A 20,349-nucleotide genomic window follows, 5' to 3' on the forward strand; every position below is an offset into this window, starting at 1 on the left:
GCAAGAATACTGGAGAGAGCTGCCATTTCCTTCTCCAGGGGATCTTCCGACCCAGGGATCGAACCCATGTCTCCTACACTGCAGGCAGATTCTTTACTGCTGAGCTACCTGGGAAGCCCTTAGGTAGTTCAGGTAGGGAATAAAGCATCATTAAGATAGAGGTGCTAATTATTAGTCTCACTAGTAAGTAATTCATTCCCATACCAAGCTAAAAACAGTAACACTTTTAAATTCATGCCTCAGAAAAATTACAGATTTCAACACGCATGTCCCAGTCGTACTGTTCAAGTTTCTAGAGAAGAACCAAATGATAAATGTTCAATATAGAAATATAACAAGCATATTACATTTTTCGACTACCAAATTCCACCCATAATCCTATCTTACTCTCACTAACACAAACGAATTTTACTAACTCTTAAAATTTTAAGATCTTAAACATTCATTCAACAAACAGAGTATCTATTATATGCCAACTTCTGGCCTTGCTTACTTATCAGATGGTGATAAGACTTGGGCAGACAGAAGGAAAGAATGTTGAAAGAGGGGTTGCTCTTTTTTTAGAGAGAGCTCTTGATAAAGGGATATTGGAGCTAAGATTTGAAGACATGAGGGAGTATGCCATGTGAATATGCAGGGGATGAGTATTCCAAGAAGAATAAAGGGCAAATCAAAGCCCATAGCAAAAAAGTTAAAAGAAAAAAAAAAAAAGGTAAACAAGAGGTAAGTAATGTCAGATGAGGATAGAAAGATAGCTAAAAGCCAAAGCAAATAGGCCATTGTTGGTGACAACTTTTGAGTGACATGGGAAGCAATCAGAAGGTTCCTGAGTACACTAATTTACATTGAAAAGAATCATTCTGGTTACCGAATGGGGAAAATTCAGAGACACAGGTGAAGATAAGAAGCAAGGAGGCAAGTCAGGAGACTATTTCCTTAATCTAGACGATAAATGAGGGTGACTTGGATCATGGTGATAGAATTAGAGGTTGTGAAAAACGGTCAGATTCTGGCGATATTAAAAGGAAGAGTTAATAGGATTTGTCTCTGCGTTAGAATGACAAGTGAGAGGACAGTAAAAAGTAGCTGATGACCTTATTTCACTGAGAAAATAAAAAATTTTCATACATTTTAACTTTCTCTTATAAAACTATCTATGTCCATATTTATAGACTGCCTTCAAAGAAGGATAAATTGTGTTCCTAAGTTAAAAGGATTTTGGCCTAAGCAACTGAAAGAATGAAGGTATGTAAAACAAATTGAGAACCCTGACAGAGATGGGGAATGAGTTACCTAGTAGACACTGAAGAGAAAATAGACAAATAGACAATTACATATATAAAGGCCTGGAATTCAAATTTAAATTTGAGGTTTTTAGCCTATAAACAGTATTTAAAGTCATGAGAATAAAGATCACCAAGGAAATGAGTGCAGATATAAGCCCAAAGACGAATGAAGACAGTATTCCAAAGTTCAGAAAATGAGAAGATGAAGAGGGAGTGAAATTACAGGAAACTAAGCATGGTATCCTAGGATCCATTAAGATATAATCTCATTACCTTGGGATTACAAGTTAATAATTGTAAATAAAATAGAACTTTATGGTACACTTGATTCCTCCTCACTCTGTCTTCTCTCTTGGTATCCATGACCCTACACAGTCCTGGGTCTCCTGCTTCACCCATCATTCCTTTTGCAATTCTCTAGACTATTTTTCTCCATAAAGAACTTTCTCACGAGCCACCTTTTCAAAGGTGACTCAAATTATCTTGTAAACAAATTATTTTCTTCAAGAATGTCACCTCCTTTCCTGGCTTATGCTATATAAATTCTTAAAATCACTTTATATGATTTAATAATTTTTTAAAACATGACTTTTAACTTTGGGGGAAAGACCCTCATTCAGATCTACTGGGGAAATTCTGGCCAGCCAAACTGTATAAAAAACTGTCCAGTGTTAGACTTTCTTTCATGCATTTAGTTTGAAACCCTTTCAAAAAGATAGTTAAATAAATCTTACTATATTTCTTTAAAAGCTGTAACAGAACAAAATTTTTCAGATCAGATCATATGAAGGACTCATTTCTCTAAATAAGATATAAAGAAATAGAAAAGAATACACTACCTGGTTGGTACAAAATCTTGTAGCCAAAAATAAGATATCAATGTTGATAATATTATGGACAAAGAGGTTGCAAATCCTTTCAAAATGTTATCCGCATACTTAATAACAGCAGCTATTACAAGGCCTCCCAGTGCCTGCAGAAGTTTTAAAAGATTATTTTTAAAAATAGACACATATAAAACTGCTTTTCAAAATACTTTTTTGTCCTATAATCTAATCCCATTAAATAAGTGATTTTTATTAAACATTTCATAACATATGAGCATCTACGTTTTGTTCAATAGACTATTTCAAAAGGTATCGGATAAAATAACTACCAGCAGAATCTACAGTTTGTTATAATGGAGTTTGACCATATTATGAATAAAATATCTATCCTCATCCAATTTAGTAATTAAACATCACTTCAGACAAATGTGGGAAGACTGAATACTCTGATTAGTGAAGTATTTTTATTTTTGATTAAAAATAAAATGTAACTTGATATTTTACTAGCCTTTTAATTGCCTAACTTGGCTTTCTTCCTCTAGTTTCTTCCCATTCTAATCTACCTTTCAAATTGCTGTCAGAGTACTCTTCCTAAAGCACTTTAATCATTCTCTTTAAGAGTGTAGAAAGAACTTTCTGCCAAATCCCTCTCAAATTCCAAATTGTGGCTACTTAAATAATGGTTTTACCATATCTCATAGTTTTGTTTTCTACCAAACCCTGGAGAAGGGAATGGCAACCCACTCCAGTATTCTTGCCTGGAGAATTCCATGGACAGAGGAGTCTAGTGGGCTACAGTCCATGGGGTCACAAAAAGTCAGACACAACTAAGTGACTTTCACTTCACTTCACCAAACTCTACGTATCAACTCCCAAATCTGAGTTACCCACTTTCATTGCACCTCTTCAAATGGTAATAGCTTTAAGGGAGAAAGTCACACATTATGCCAATGAGCTCTCTATAAATTGATGTTCGAGTCCTATCAGTTCTTGGCAGTGCTCTCATTGTTCTATTTTCTCCCTCATACCAACTGTACCAAACCTTTTAAATTCTTCTCAAGTCTGTAGTCCCTTCTTAAGGAAAGAGGGCTTTCCTCCTCAACAGGATAAAAGCCATCATAAACTCTTTCTCAAATTTTCTCTGAATTTTCACTTATTCCTGTCTCCTTTTCTCTTATCTTCAAAATAAAAGTATCCTTCCTGCTTTCAAAACAGTTATCCTTTGCTACCTTCTCACCTATCTTCCCCCTAAGAGACTTTCAGCTTCAAGCATCTCTAGAGAAAGGCTTTGTGAAGACAGAGACTTGTATCTTCATTTTTGTTTCCTCCAGAGTACTTAATAAGTATTTTTTGAAGATGAAATTACTCAGCCCTTGAATAATTTCAAGTTATAAACTGAGGTTATTTGATAGGAATACTCCAATATGTAACCAATATTAAACTATAAACTGTTACAGATTTAAATATCGAGATCTGCTTCTTGAGCCTGAATGAACTGACTTTAGACTTCCTGTGAAATGATTAGAACTGTAGAAAAATTAAAGTTATATTTGTCCTCAGCTTCAACTCTTTTATTCTTACTCTTGCATTTTCATTATGTTAAATTTAAATATCATAAAGTTCACATTATGGTATTTAGATCAGTCCTATTTTAACTTCACTGAATAAACTAGATATAATGAGAGTACTAACAGGAGAAGCCCTTTTCCTCCTATCAGTACATCATAGCTATTTTGATTTTCTATGTTAAAATAAAATTTAATTGCATGAACACAAGAATTTAAATGCTTTACCTGAAGAACAACAACTATCCAGGTCAGTCGGTTATATCCCTGAAAAAACCCATTCTTTGACACCAGTTCTCCATCATAAACATATACACCCATTAATCCAAATATACTCCCAAAAAAACCTTGGAAAAAAAAAAAGTAAAGTCTATGTTATATGTCCTTTGGTTTGTCAGGAGAGATATTTTTCCATTAACATTACAAATAATTTTAAACTTAACTTTTCCTTTTTGATAAAATTTGATTAAAAGTTTTTTAGTTGTATAATTATATAAACTTAGAGAAAATATACTCAGTACCATATTATGACTAAGAAAAAGACCTGGGAATGTAAAACAGAACAGAGAGCACCAGCATTGGAGTGCTAAAAAAACAGAATGTATACATTACAGGACTGTGTGGATATCCCATTCAAATGCTTGTAAAATGTGCACTTTTGTATATTTAATTGTATCTTCCTATTGCTAGATCTATATTTTCATATATTCACATTCATATACGCAGATATAATAACTCAGGTATGTGGTATGGCATTTTTCTTTATTTAGAAATTTTGGATGTATGATAAGTAATATCCAAAAAATTAGAAAAGAAACAGTCAGCCACCCACAGGCAACATCAGAATGTTGTTACCGAAGTCTCACCGTTAGGGAAAAGTCAGCTCAGTGAGAGCAGGAAATGTGTCTTGTTCACTGCTGAATCCCTTACTTCTACCACAGAGCTTATGGTAGACTTATGCCTTATGACTACTGGAACTAAGATTTCCTGGAGCAATCCTAAACTATGAATAAAGAAATGGTTATACTGCAGGAGTCAACTCTTTATGGGGAGGTTTCTGGTAACATATGGAAAGAGTGCAGGGTAAAGAAATCTTCTAAATAAAGTCACAACTAATCAAAGTATTCCACAATGAAAAAGGAACCAAAAGGGATGTGAAATGTTCTTTCTAAAATTTTATTTGCAGCAACTAGCAACTTTTATAAAAGGTTTATTTAATTAAAGATACACAGAAATATTTAAATATAATAATATAATCACTTTAAAAGTAATGTTAGAAAACATTTAAAACTTACCAAGTTGAATGTTTCTTATCCACACTGATTGTTTGGTTTCTTTTAAGATTTTCTCAAAGTAAACCCCAGCAAAGCCACTTGAAAAACATGCTGTGAGAACTGCCATGAGGCCTACAAATTGTGAGCCAGCTGAAAGTTCCTTAGAATTAAGCTCTTGAGAATCTGAGGGCCACTGAACAAAAAGAAACAAAACAAGTTTAATTCCTATAATATTTTACAAAATACATGTTTAGAGCCTACTCTTAGGCCTTAAGGTAAAAGTGCAACCATTTCCATTCCTGGGGATTGCAGAGGAGAGCTTTTGAAAAAACCTTAGAATCATTTTTTTTCCCATAGTGATATTGCCTTTACAATCTATAATTTCAAAAATACCCTAAAAAAAGAGCTGCTGTTGCTGCAGTTTAGTCGCTAAGTTGTGTCCGACTCTTTGAGACCCCATGGACTGCAGCCCGCCAAGGCTGCTCTGTCCATGGGATTTTCCAGGCAAGAAGACTGGAATGAGTTGCCATTTCCTTCTCCATAAAAAAGTGAAAGAGAATGAATAAATGCACAGATACACAAAATAGCCTCTATAAGCAGATCAGTTGTAGAAATTCAGAGTGTGAAGTGTTGTTGGAGCAGAAAAAATAAGTCCAGAGTGGTTGCTGTATTATGGAAGGTCCATATCAAGCTAATCATTCTGAGCTTTATTCTGTAGATCAGTGTTCCTAAAACTTCACTTGTTTCTCTATCCTTCTCATGGTTTTTGCCTACCTGACTACTAGTTAGTTGATTTTTAAAAATACCTCACTTTTAAAAATTGAATACCAACTACTTTACCTTAAGCAGGACCTATGAAAATATGGGTTTGATATGCCAATTATATTTCCATAATACTCATTTAAATAAAGAACTATTAGAAATATTTATTGAAAATATACAATACATACCACACTCTAAGGAAAGTGATTGGGGGGAGAGGGAAGGAGGACTTTGGATGGCCAGAAATAGACATGATTAGATTTATTTTAGATAGCCCACAGTGGTGAAAAAGTGGAGGCTGAATTTTGGGTGATGGTAAAAAACAAAACCAAACCATCAATTAGGAGGCAAAAGATTACTTGAGAAACAAAGAAGTCATGAAATGGGGAAATGTTAGTAGAGACAGACAAGGACAGAATCAAGAAGTATTAGAAAACAGTCACAAAGTCTTAGTGATTGGATGCATAGGCTGAAGAAAGACTCTAGGACAACTCTCAGGCTAGGTAAATAATGACTGGAAAAAAATAGAAATAAAGAACAGCCTTGGTGGGGGAAAGGTAAAGTTTAGTTTTGGATACACTTGGTTTATAAGGCCTACTGAAGTGAAAAGTGAACCTGTTAGTCACTCAGTCGTGTCCAACTCTTTGTGACACCATGGGCTGTAGCCTGCCAGGCTCCTCTGTCCATGGAATTCTCCAGGCAAGAGTACTGGAGTGGGTAGCCAGTCCCTTCTCCAGGGAATCTTCCTGACCCAGGGATCCAACCCAGGTCTCCTGCATTTCAGGTGGATTCTTTACCATCTGAGCCACCAGGGAAGCCCACAACCAACCAAAGATGTCCAATGGGCTTTTAGATATACAAATCTGAAACTAGAGGTGATAACCAGAGTTGATGACATAGATCAAGAAACTATCAGCATATGTATTAATAAAAACATCCAGAAAGAATGAAATCTAAAAATAAGGACATAATTTGAGAAATAATAAGCCTATCAACAACCCCAATATCTAATGTGTATATGAGGGAAGAGGATCCCAGGAAGGAAACCACTAAGGAATCATTAGAAAGATGTGAAAAGAACCAAGAAGGAGTGGTATCAGGGAAGCTGACAGACAATAGGAAGGGAGTGACTGATCTCAAATGTCCTCATACTAAGTAAAAATCAGCTTTGTTTTACAAAGTGTCTTATTTCCCTAGACTATTCACTTCTTTGCTTCAGATTATTTGATTTTATTTCTTTGTATCATTTATAGTTCCAATGTGGTATCCTCCTCATGCGGAAGCCCTCAAAAACAGTTGTGAGAATAAGCATTAATTTGCATCAACAAATAACAACCATACTCTCCAAAATGAGATTTTGAAACTGTGATAAAAATGAAAGTTATACTTATCTTGAATAGTTACCTGTACAAAAGCAACTCCTGTCATCAAAATTACTAGGGAGAGCCACTGGTACACACCTAATTTTTTACTAAGCATTGACACAGAAAATAGTGCAGTTGTAAGAATTTTCAACTGATATGTGACCTGAAAAAGAAAACAGCTAATATTATTGTTTGTTTGTTTCTTAGAAAGACTACTAGAAATGTATTTTAGGTACCTGATAAGTAGCTGCATCAAGATTTGACAGTGCCACATAGAGCAAATTATTCTGAAGAGTATATATCCCTGATGGAATAGCAAGTTTAAGCGTTTCCATAGGTTTATTAAGAATTTCATCATGTAGTATTCGATTCAGTGCTCTTAGACTACATTCTAGGAAAAAACACGAAATGGACAAAATCAGTAATTAAGTAACTCTGAATCCGTTCCATATTCTCTCTCAAATCCTTGGTTTTTTCACCTGTAAAAAATGTAAATTCAGCTACCTATTAATACTTTGAGGTCTAAGATTTACAGACATACCTCAGAGAAACTGCAGGTTCAGTTCTAGACCACAGCCATAAAATGAGTATCACAATAAAGTAAGTCAAAGAACATTTTTGGCTTCTCAATGCAAATAAAAGTTATGTGCACACTGTATGAGAATCTGTTAACTGTGCAATAAGATTATGTCTAAGAAAATGTACATACCTTAATTAAAAAATACTTTATTGCTAAAAAATGCTCATTATCATTTGACAATGCTAAGTTGCCACAAATCTTTAATTTGTAAAAAACACAATATCTGCAATAAAATAAGGTATATCTATACCTTTAATGATGCTAATATTTCAAATGTTAAATCTTAGAAGACAGTGTATTAAGAAGTGCCTTATCTTTATAATAATATGTATCTTTCACTGGGAAATAAATCAAATTGATATGCACACATATATGATAATAAAAATCTCATAGTATTAATTTGTCAACCAAGTATTCTTACTTTATCATAGCAACATTATAATACCTTGTATTTTATAATGTATTCTATCATCAGTCATTCATGCCAATTAATAATTATGAAGACTTTAATCATAAAATGGTATCGGTTAGGAAGTGGGTTTGGCTCAAACAACAGAAAACTCAACCAACACTGGCTCAAACCCATTGGGATTTGTCTCACATTATCATGAGTCCAGGTCCAAAGCTGCTACAGCGGCTCAGTAATGACATCAGGAACCTAAGTTCTCTCTCTCTATATATAAAATTTCATGCTTTTCATCTATCGTCTACGTAATTTTTGCAACAGGTTACCAAATGACTGAGCACTTCTGGTTCTTCCTTTTGGCAACCAAAAAAAGAGAGGAGGGAACAGTGGTCTAGCAGGCATCTTCTTCCCTCTCACTGATCAGGACTATGTGTTGTATAACTACCCCATGCTGCAAGGGAGCTGGAAAACCAACCTTTTTCTTTTATATTCTCCACCAAACAGTGGACTCTGAGCTAGCCAATCCACAGTATCAATCACAGAAAAAGTCCAAAGAACTTTAAGAGATACATAATCTCTCAAAGAAAGGAGAAAGTCTAAGGAACCTTACCACTCTACCAACAATGACACTTTATAGATGACTGTCTCTCTCAACATAAAATCTGAAAACTTTGATTATGAAAACTGTTTTAAAATGAAAATAACTTTAAAAAATGCTGCTAGATATTCATCCTTTCCTGACTCTAAAATAGTCAAAAAATTATGTAAGTAGTTAAAAATTACCAAGACTTTTTCTTAGTTTTAGCAGAAAAAAATCTAAAATATTAGCTCATTCTTAAAATTAAATTTTTAAATAATTAATGTTATCACATTTTTCTTATTAGCAGTCTGAGGGTAGTGAAATTGAGTCTTGCGGCTTTAATTTGATTTTTCTCATTGCTAGAGAGGTAGAACATCTTTTTAAACATTTATTATTTTCTGAATACAAATGCAATCTCTTTTCGTTTCTCCCAGATCGATATACTCCAGCTACAATGGCCAACATGACAGTTTCAAAAGTATACAAAATTTACAAACAACCCAATTCAAAAATGGGCAACAGACTTAAGCAGACATTTCTCTAAAGATACACAAATGGCCAATAAGCAAATGAAAAGGTGCTCAACATTATTAGTCATCAGGGAAATGCAAATCAAAACAATGGGATACTACTTCACACCTACTAGAATGGCTGTAATTTTTTAAAAATGGAAAATAATAAGTGCTAGTGAGGATATGGAGAAATTGGAATTCTTATACATTGCTGGTAGGGATCTAAAATGGTGCAGTTGTTGTGGAAAAGTCTCACTGTTCTTCAAAATGTTAAACAGAATTACCATATGACTCAGCCATTCTATCCTGAAGTATATATTCAAAAGAAATGAAAGCAGAGACTTGTGTGTCTAATGCAGGATTATTCATTGTCTATCAAAGCATTATTTACAATAGCCAACAGGTGGAACAACTCAAGCGTCCATCAATACAAGAATGGATAAAATGTTACACAGATCTTTTTTCAATTACAATGGGTTATATCCCAATAAACCCATTATAAGCTGAAAATATCTTAAGACAAACATGCATTTAATACACTTAACCTACCAAACATCATAGCTTAGCCTAGACTACCTTAAATGTGCTTGGAACACCTAAACATTACCCTAATAATGGGCAAAATCATCTAACACAAAGCCTATTTCATAATAAAGTGTTGAATATCTCATGTAACTTATTGAATACTGTACTGAAAGGAAACACAGACTGGTTGTATGGGTATGAATGGTTGTATGTGCACTGGTTGTTTATCCTTGAGATTGTGTGTCTGACTGGGAGCTGCAGCTTGCTGTGGCTGCCCAGCACCCTGAGAGTATCGTATCACTAGCCCAGAACAAGATCAAAATTCAAAGTATGGTTTCTGCTTAATGCATATCACTTTAATGCCATCATAGGAAATGACAACCCACTCCAGTATTCTTGCCTGGAAAATCCCATGGACAGAGGAGCCTGGTGGGCTAGAGTTCATGGAGTTGTAAAGAGTCAGACATCAGTGAGTGACGGAGCACAGCACAAAGTCAAAAAAATCATTAAGTCGAACCATCATTAAGTTGGGGACCTCCAGTGTATACACACACACACACATATACATACAACGGAATACTATTTAGTCATAAAAAGAAATAAATTCTAAGACATGTTATAATATAAACCTTGAAAACATTAAACTGAAATAAACCAAACATAAAAGAACATTGTATGATTCTACTTAGATGAAATATCTAGAATAGGCCAATTTATAGACACAGAAAGTAGATTAGAGATTTCTAGGCACTTAGAGTAAAGGAGAATGGGGAGTTATTGTTTAATGATTAGTTTCTGTTTGGGGTGCTGAATGGTTTAGAAAGTGCTGGTGGCTGCACAACATCATTAATGTAATTAATACACTGAATTATATACTTAGAAATTATTAAAGTTGCAAATTTTATATGTGTATATATACATATCAAGCTACATAAAATTACAACTTCAAAGAATTAGTAATATATCAAAAAAACTCCATTGAATTGTACATTTTAAAATCAGTGAATTGTATGGTGACTGAATTATATCTCAAGAAAATTTTTATTTTTTGGCTACACCATGCAGCCTATGGGATTTTAGTTCCCTGGCCAGGGATTAAACCTGAGCCCTTGGTAGAGAGTTCCCACAATAAAGATATTAAAATATATGTGTGTATATATACATATAAAATTAGTCATGACTGGACTAATCATGCAGCAAATAAAATAAACAAGCCTAGAGTTTAGTAAAAAATTATGACTCCTCTAAATTATTCTTATTCTCAAAATTATTGTAAATGCAAGAAACTATGCTTCATATTTATAGCATTAATCAGGACATGAAATCACAATATATATTAGAATAAGATACCTTTATTACTAGACTAAAACTATCTTAATAAAATGAAAATTGAAATGTTCTTAAATAATGCAATAGTGTTCCAATGTGTAGTCACCTATATATATATCATATACATATACGTACCTATATATATGTGTGTGTGTGTGTACTGTGTGTGCTAAGTCACTTCAGTCGTGTCCAACTTTTTGTGACCCCATGTACCGTAGCCCGCCAGGCTCCTCTGTCCATGGGATTCTCTAGACTAGAATACTGGAGTGGGTTGCCATTTTCTACTCCAGGGGATCTTCCCGACCCAAGGATCGAACCCGAGTGTCTTGTAGGTCCTGCACTGCAGGTGGATTCTTTACTGCTGAGCCAATAGGGAAGTCTTATATATATGTGTATGTGTGTGTGTGTGTGTCTATGTATGTATGTGTGTGTGTGTGTGTGTGTGTGTATATATATATATATATACACATGAATAACTCCAAAACAATTAAATAAACTTCAATGACTTAAAAAGACACAAAAAACCCTAGATACCTACTGCTATCTTTGTAGACTAATAAAATGCAGGCCATTATCTTCAAAAGTTCAGCAACAACCACAGCTGTAGATGATAGATAACGAGGCCCCTCTTCTTTTAATGTCCTAGAATAACGCATCGTTAGAACCAAACTGGTAGTCTGAAAGACCAAAATTCCTAAAGAAAGGTATTTTAGGTTGGCTGACATTGTTTTATCTTCATTTGCCTGAAAAACAAAATATACAGGGCAAATAAAGTTAGAAAACATAGAAATTAGAAACATTAAAAACCAATAAGAGATGTCTCATTCCAAAGAAGATAAAGTCTTCCACCCTATTTTTCCTGCTAGTTACAACTATAAACTTTGGACCAAAGACAAAGCAACTACAAGGAGACTCTGAAAAGGTGAAAAAATAAGACAAACTGGCTAGAGACTGCAGATCTTGAGTGATGTAGCAGTGAATTCCCTGGAGATTTTTGCCACTCATGTATCTCACCCTGGGTGCTATAGCAGTTAACAACCTGGAACTACCAACAGGTATAGGTCAATAACAAAAAAGCCATAAGAAAAAACCCACCATTTCCAACCAAGGACTGGGAAGACAGCAGTCCTACAGGATGCAACCCTCCCAATTGAGTGCTGTGTAATCTGTGGGCACAGCCTTGCTGACCATCCCTAACTTGCACAAATGACAACAGAGGTGGGTGGCCCTCCCATCCCTCACCAGGCACTGTAGCCAAACAGATTATGGGGGCAGAGCTCTGCCAACCACTCCTGCCCTATACAAGGTGACTGTCATTGAAGATGCAGCACCATTCCTCTCTCTCCAGTGGCTGTCTATTTAAGTAGGAACCAAGGTCTCATAACACTCTAAATGCCCAGGATACAATCCAAAATGAGTGTACTCATCATACTAAAAGAGAAAAAAATCTCAACTAGGATGAATAGGACAATCAACAGGCAACAACACATAGTACAGATGTTGGAATTATCAGTCAAGAATTTTAAAGAGGTCACTACAAAAATGCACCACCAACAAGCAATTATAAACATTCTTGAAATAATTTTATACCTACATCATTGAAAAAAATAGTACAGAAGTTCTCATGTACACTTCACCCAGCGTCCCCCCAAAATAAAAGTAGCAAAGCTCCAATATTTTTCCTAAAGTAATTTAATATTACCTCTAAGAGACTCACTATAAATACGACATACAAATATGTTAAAAAGTAAAAGGACTGGAAAAAGATAAGCCATGATAAAAATAGCTATGAGAAAGTTGGAGGAGTTAGATTAGCATCAGGCAAAACAGATTACCTAAGAATTATTTTTAGAATTAAAGGATACTTCATAATGATAAAAGAGTCAACACATCAGGAAGACACAATAAATGTACAAGTGCTAACACAGCTTTAAATACATAAAGCTGACAGAACTAAAAGGAAGAACAGGTAAATCTACAGTCAGAATGTGGGATTTTAACCCAACTTTCTCAGTAATTCATAGAATACATACACACACAAAACCCAGTAAGAATACAGAAGATCTGAATAACACCATCAATCACTAAAACTCTGTAGACTTGGAGATGATCCACTAAGATCCTCCTTTAAGGAAGGACTTAATGTAGTGTGCATGGTCAGTCAACTGCCTCTCCACCATAAGTCACATCGTTGCTTCAAATTCATCTGAAGATTCAATCTCAAAAAAAAAAAAAAAAAATCCCTGAAGGTTTTTTTTGGTAGAAATTGACAAACTGATTCGAAAATTTATAAGAAAATACAAATGACCTGGACAACCAAAACAATTTTGAAAAGGAAAAATAAAGTGGAAGGGGTTAAACTACTGAAATTCCAGACTTACTATAAAGCTCTAGAAATAAACACTGGTATTAACGTAAGGACAGAAGAATAGATCAATGGAACAAAATGAATTCCAGAACAAGATCCATACATATTTGGTCAAATAATTTTGACAAAGGTACCAAAAAGAAAGCACAGTCTTTCTAACAAATAATTCTGAAACAATGAGCTATCTGTAATTTTTTAAATGAACCACTATTTATCTGCCTCGTGCCAAATGTTAACTAGAAACAGAGCTGTTATAAAAGCTAAAACTATAAATATTCAAGGTGAAAACATAGAAGAAAATCATATCCACATTTCTTACAAAATGCACAAACCATAAAAGAGAAACATGGAAAAATTGGACATCATCAAAGTTTAAATCTGCTCTTCCAAAGATACTGTAAAAATTATGAAAGGCAAACCACATCATGGAGGAAAATATTCTCACTACAAAAATCTGACCATGGCCTTGTATCTAGAATGTACATAGAACTCTTATAACATAATGAGTAGAAAAAAATTACCCAAATGAAAATGGACAAAAGACTTGATAAACATTTCACTAACAAAAGATAAAATGGCTAATATGCCCATGAAAAAATGTTGAATATCACAGTCATTAGAGAAATACAAATTAAAGCCACAATGAGATAACATTACACACCTACGAGAATGGATGAAGTCTTAAAAACTGATGCTACCAAGCGTTGAAGAGGGTTTAAAGTGAAAAAACTCTCAATTTTGCTAATGGGACTGTAAAGTGGCACAACCACTTTATCATCCATCTATCTCATTCTTATAAATCTGCGTGAGCAAAAGATTCCTAAAGTGAAATAAAACTGCAGCATTTTAGAGGTGGAAAATGTTTTAGAAATCATCCAGAACAATCTACTCATCTTACAATAAAGTGAACAGAGAAGTTAGATGACTTCTTCAAGGTCTTATAACTACTAATTGGAAATAGCAATTATAAAGCCAAACATCAGGTTCTCTAGATCCTATTACATGCTACTGTAAAATTTCAAAAGACTTCCTGGTGGCCTTTTACCTCTGCATAAAAGGAGAATAAATTGCCAGCAATCTACATTTGGCAAAGGTATTTGATTTTCCTAGAAAATGTTACAAAATTATTTCAAATCTGTTCAAGAAAGTCTTTTGTTTATTCTGTACAACTAAAACTCAGCAGTGGCCACAGGACTGGAAAAGGTCAGTTTTCATTCCAATCCCAAAGAAAGGCAATGCCAAAGAATGCTCAAACTATCACACAGTTGCACTCATCTCACACGCTAGCAAAGTAATGCTCAAAATTCTCCCAGACAGGCTTCAGCAATACATAAACAGTGAACTTCCAGATGTTCAAGCTGGTTTTAGAAGGCAGAGGAACCAGAGATCAATTGCCAACATCCAATGGATCATTGAAAAAGCAAGAGAGTTCCAGAAAAACATCTATTTTTGCTATATTGACTATGCCAAAGCCTTTGACTATGTGGATCACAATAAACTGTGGAAAACTCTGAAAGAGATGGGAATACCAGACCACCTGACCTGCATCTTGAGAAACCTGTATGCAGGCCAGGAAGCAACAGTTAGAACTGGACTTGGAACAATAGACTGGTTCCAAATAGGGAAAGGAGTACGTCAAGACTGTATATTGTCACCCTGCTTATTTAACTTACATGCAGAGTACATCATGAGAAACGCTGGGATGGATGAAGCACAAGCTGGAATCAAGATTGCCGGGAGAAATATCAATAACCTCAGATATGCAGATGACACCACCCTTATGGCAGAAAGTGAAGAACTAAAGAGCCTCTTGATGAAAGTGAAGGAGGAGAGCAAAAAAGTTGGCTTAAAGCTCAACATTCAGAAAACTAAGATCATGGCATCCAGTCCCATCACTTCATGGGAAATAGATGGGGAAACAGTGGAAGCAGGTGGTGATTGCAGCCATGAAAATGAAAGACACTTACTCCATGGAAGGAAAGTATGACTAACGTAGATAGCATATTCAAAAGCAGAGACATTACTTTGCCAACAAAGGTCCATCTAGTCAAGGCTATGGTTTTTCCAGTGGTCATGTATGGATGTGAGAGTTGGATTATAATGAAAGTCGAGTGCCAAAGAATTGATGCTTTTGTACTGTGGTGTTGGAGAAGACTTTTGAGAGTCCCTTGGACTGCAAGGAGATCCAACCAGTCCATCCTAAAGGAGATCAGTCCTGAGTGTTCATTGGAAGGACTGATGTTGAAGCTGAAAGTCCAATATTTTGGCCACCTGATGAGAAGAGCTGACTCATTTGATAAGACCCTGATACTGGGAAAGATTGAGGGCAGGAGGAGAAGGGGACGACAGAGGATGAGATGGTTGGATGGCATCACCAACTCAACGGACATGGGTTTGGGTGGACTTAGGGAGTTAGTGATGGACAGGGAGGCCTGGCGTGCTGTGGTCCATGGGTTCACAAAGAGTTGGACATGACTGAGCAACTGAACTGAACTGAAGACCATAATGTACATATTATAACAGCAATAATCTGATTTCTTTTCAAATGAAAATGTAAAGGTCAGATGCTAAGCCAGGATACATTACTTCTACAATTTGGCTTTTCCGCTTCCAAGTATATACAACATCAATATAAACATTCACTGTGACAATACAGTTCTTAATATTCTTAGTCTCTCACAATGTTATATTTTGTTTTTCTAAGTCTGTGAGAGAATAGAAAAAAATATACACTGGTTTCTGCCCCTGGCTCCTGAAACCTTGGTAGTTCCCTAAGTGATAAGGGCACTAGCAGCATCTTTTATTCTAATATTTGGTCTTTGACACCAGTTCCTGAAACAGTGCTCCTGAAATCCTTGTAATTTTCTGGGGGATAGACTTGTCTTTTGTTCTAATAAGGCAAATTTGGGTGGGCTTCTGGATGACTCCTGAATGAGAGCTGCTCAGCAGAAAAAAAAAAGCCATGATTAGAAGCTTGGAATTTTCAGCCCCATCTCTGAGCTCCCCTACTCCCCCATTGTCTTAAGAAGGCAGAAGGGCTGAATATGGAGTTAATGATCGATTACATGATGAAGCCTCCATAAAATCCCAACAGTATAGCGTGCGGAGGGCCTCCAGGTTGGTGAACACATCAGTACAGGGAAGGTGAAGCACCCCATGGGTACAGAAGTTCCTGTGCTGGGAACCCTCCCAGACCCTGCCCTAATCTTCATCTGATTGTTCATCTGTACCCTTTATCATATCCTTTAATAAACTGGTGAACATAAATGTTTCCCTGAGTTCTATGAGCCACCCTAGCAATTTAATCAAGCCTGAGAGACTGATTTGCAGCCAAGTCCAAGTCAGTTGGTAACTGGGGACCCAGGTTGTGATCAGCATATGAAGTAGGGTGGGCACAGTCCTGTGAGACTGAGCCCTTAACAGATGGGATCCGACAGCATCTCTAGATAGGCAGTATCAGAACTGCAGAAGGATATCCAGCTGGTGTTGCAGAGAATTTGCCTTGGTGTGGGGAAAAACCCCACACAGATTTGATGACCAGAAGTGTCAGAAGTGAAATATTCTGTATGAGGAGTAGAGGAAACATGCAGGAGGAAAGCAGGGTGTTGTTTTTCTAATATGAAGTCAAGAAGTAAAATATATGCAAACACATGATTATTTGCACTAGAGCACCTGTAAAGAATTACAGTTGAATTTACAATTCTGCCTAAAGAAAAAAAAACTCAAAATGAAAAAAATCAAATATTTCTTTTTTCCTATTTCTCTTTTTTCCAGTTTTACTGAGATATGATATCTAGTACTATGTCAGTTTAAGCAGTACAGCATGACTTTCATGTATTATTAAATGATTATCAAATAAATTAACATCAATCACTCTTTGCAACCCCATGGACTGCAGCACACCAGGCTCCCCTGTTCTTCATTATCTCCCAGAGTTTGCTCAAACTCATGTCCATTGAGTCGGTGATGCCATCCAATCATCTCATCCTCTGTCAAGAAGTGTATTTCTAAGACATACAAACACTTAGTTTGATTTTAGAGTATAATATAGGTAGAAGTAAGTACTTTCATTTAATACAACCCCTATATGCAAAGCAAATATATAAAAACAAATAGATGAAAACAAAGATTATGTTCCACCTCTATAAGACTGTTTCTTCATTTCAGAATCTACAGTATTTTTCCATTATAACTGAAAACAAACTTCTAACATTTTCATGTTTAACATTTAATTTCAGTCTCTGCTTCAATTTTTTCTCTTATTGCCTAATTCCCCTTCTTTTATCCTTTCAGGTGATACCAATCGTCTAGTTTCCAGATTATTCTTTGTTTCATAAAAATTTCCTATCTAAGAAACTTACGTATCAATAATCAGTAAGAAACTGTTCTTTCCCAAATGTAGCCATATTCAGTTTATTGTCAAAACCCTCATGTACCAGTCAACATATTACTACCCATGTTCCTTTAAAGACCCCAATTACTAAGCTCCCTGAACCCATCTAGAGTTCAGTGAGGCTCTGGGATTTAAAGCAGTATTAGAAAGGTCAGGATACTTGGATGCTCCACTTTCACCTTAAAGCTAAGACATGAAAAATGTATTATTCCTGCTCAATAAACACCACTATTTCATTCTGATGACTTTCTTTGGTTCGGTTTGCTATGGTTTTTCTAAAAAAGCATTTATTATTGTATTTACTTTAAAAAGTAGTTACTGTTAGTGAGAAAAATGTAGAAACAAAAATTATATTGAACCCCATGCTGCTGCTGCTGCTGCTAAGTCACTTCAGTCGCGTCCGACTCTGTGCGACCCCACAGACGGCAGCCCACCAGGCTCCGCCGTCCCTGGGATTCTCCAGGCAAGAGTACTGGAGTGGGTTGTCATTTCCTTCTCCAATGCATGAAAGTGAAAAGTGAAAGTGAAGTCGCTCAGTCGTGTCCTACTCTTAGTGACCGCATGGACTGAAGCCTACCAGGCTCCTCCGTCCATGCAATTTTCCAGGCAAGAGTACTGGAGTAATGGAGTAATGGAGTACTGCCATTGCCTTCTCCGATTGAACCCAATCCCACTACTCAAAGACAGATGAAGATATTTTGATATAGATTCTGTCAATTTTTCTTAAGTTTTTGGGAAATCTCTAAACCTGAGGACAGTAGCAGCAAAGATAAAAGTACCTAGACCATTTCATATTCCCACTGAAAGGACTTCAACAACTTTTGGAGATTCTTAGTTACATAGGAAATAAAGTCTTGTAATCAAAAAGTTCTAAATTCTCCTAAAAAACAGTAGATCTTTCTTGAGGGAAAAGAATGGATTTTAAAAATACAATAAAATACCGAGAATGTAACAAATATCCAAAATTCCACCAGCTGGAACTAACAAGTATCAATCTTGTCACACTTGCTTATCTTTCCTTTTTTAAAGGAATAAAACATTATAGTTAAAGTCAAAATTCTCTCTAAGCCACAACTCTAAGTCTTATTCCTTCACTGTGCCCCTATTATTGTGTGTTTGGAGTATGTATATAAATGCACTTTTAAAATTTTATATACCTACACAGAAATATGTGTAAGCCTAAATATTTTAATATATATACATGGCATCAAACTTTTAACATAAAACATTTCAATATTTTATATTATTTAATATTAATATAATTATACCTATATAGAACACATAACATAATATACAGAATATTAATATAATTATATTAAATATATTTGTTTTATATTTAATATACATACCTATACAAACATGGTATGCATTATTGTCTTCAGCATTGTTTTGCCTTCTATGTTGACATACAGACCTAGTCCATTGCTTTTAATAACTCTATAACGTTCCATCAAATAAGCGGCCCTTCTATTTACCCATTCTCCTACTGATGAACATTTAAGATCCTTTTTTTCTCCTTTTAAATATTTAAATTTAAAATTTTTCTTAACATTTTTCAACAAGTAGTTCCTAAATATATAAGCTAATTTGTTTCAAGCCATTTTTCTAAAATTTAATATTTTATATGACTTCTCAGGTCTCTTCTAGTTCTAACATACACAATTTTATTGAAGTAATTTCAATTTCTTCATCCAGAAGTATTATCTCAATATTTAAATTGTAAACTCTGTGGACTTCCCTGGTGGCACAATAGATAACAATCTGCCTGCCAATGCAGGGACACAGGTTTAATCCCTGGTCTGGGAAGATTCCACATGCTGTGGAGCAACTAAGTAGTTGTGCAACAACTTCTGAGGCCACATGCTGAACTACTGAAGCCCACACAGCCCGTGCTCTGCAACAAGAAAAGCCACTGCAACGAGAAGCCCAAGCACTTCAAAGAAGAATAGACTCTGCTGCTGCTGCTGCTGCTGCCACTTCAGTCGTGTCCGACTCTGTGCGACCCCATAGACGGCAGCCCACCAGGCGCCGCCGTCCCTGGGATTCTCCAGGCAAGAACACTGGAGTGGGTTGCCTGTTTCCTTCTCCAATGCATGAAAGTGAAAAGTGAAAGTGAAGTCGCTCAGTCGTGTCCGACTCTTAGCGACCCCATGGACTGCAGCCCACCAGGCTCCTCCATCCATAGACTCTGCTCTCTGCAATTAAAGAAAGACTGTACAAAAGCAACAAAGACCCAGTGCAGAAAAAAAAAATTACATTGCATACTGTGAGTATACATATAGCAATACATAAGATATATTATCATTAACTATTATAAAGTTATTAGTGTATAATAATAATGTATAACTGTAATCCTGGTGTGTGTATACTATAATCATACTAATTTGATATAGTCACTCTGCAAGTCCTTCTAAAAATCCTTTTCACAGGAATATTTCAGGATTTGCTTAGTCACTAGAAAAGATCTTGTATTTGCTTTCTAATCACTATTTTTCTTCTGAATTGCCAGAGAAGTTTGATATTTACAAAATTGAGTTTGATTATTTTTAAATCCCTTCTCATTTCTTGTAAGAAAAAT

General features: G+C 35.5%; 1 protein-coding gene across 5 annotated transcripts in view; it reads right to left on the minus strand.

Annotated features, from left to right (window-relative positions):
• SLC35A3 (solute carrier family 35 member A3) overlaps nucleotides 1–20,349 on the minus strand; it is a 42,468-nt gene that overhangs the window by 7,013 nt on the left and 15,106 nt on the right. For 3 of the 5 annotated variants that reach the window (XM_081493241.1, XM_081493243.1, XM_081493242.1), the window contains exons 2-7: nucleotides 11,549–11,753; nucleotides 7,315–7,469; nucleotides 7,119–7,241; nucleotides 4,974–5,145; nucleotides 3,907–4,025; nucleotides 2,126–2,259 (exon numbers count right to left, since the gene is read on the minus strand). In XM_081493241.1, coding sequence (XP_081349367.1) covers nucleotides 2,126–2,259; nucleotides 3,907–4,025; nucleotides 4,974–5,145; nucleotides 7,119–7,241; nucleotides 7,315–7,469; nucleotides 11,549–11,735 — 890 coding nt within the window. In that variant the 5' untranslated portion in view covers nucleotides 11,736–11,753. The remainder of the gene's footprint in view (nucleotides 1–2,125; nucleotides 2,260–3,906; nucleotides 4,026–4,973; nucleotides 5,146–7,118; nucleotides 7,242–7,314; nucleotides 7,470–11,548; nucleotides 11,754–20,349) is intronic. The other 2 variants (XM_081493244.1, XM_081493245.1) reach the window with 1 other exon arrangement.

The sequence above is a fragment of the Giraffa tippelskirchi genome, chromosome 5 (assembly GCF_054371585.1).
Source record: "Giraffa tippelskirchi isolate mGirTip1 chromosome 5, T2T-mGirTip1v1.2.pri, whole genome shotgun sequence".
Taxonomy (NCBI): domain Eukaryota; kingdom Metazoa; phylum Chordata; class Mammalia; order Artiodactyla; family Giraffidae; genus Giraffa; species Giraffa tippelskirchi.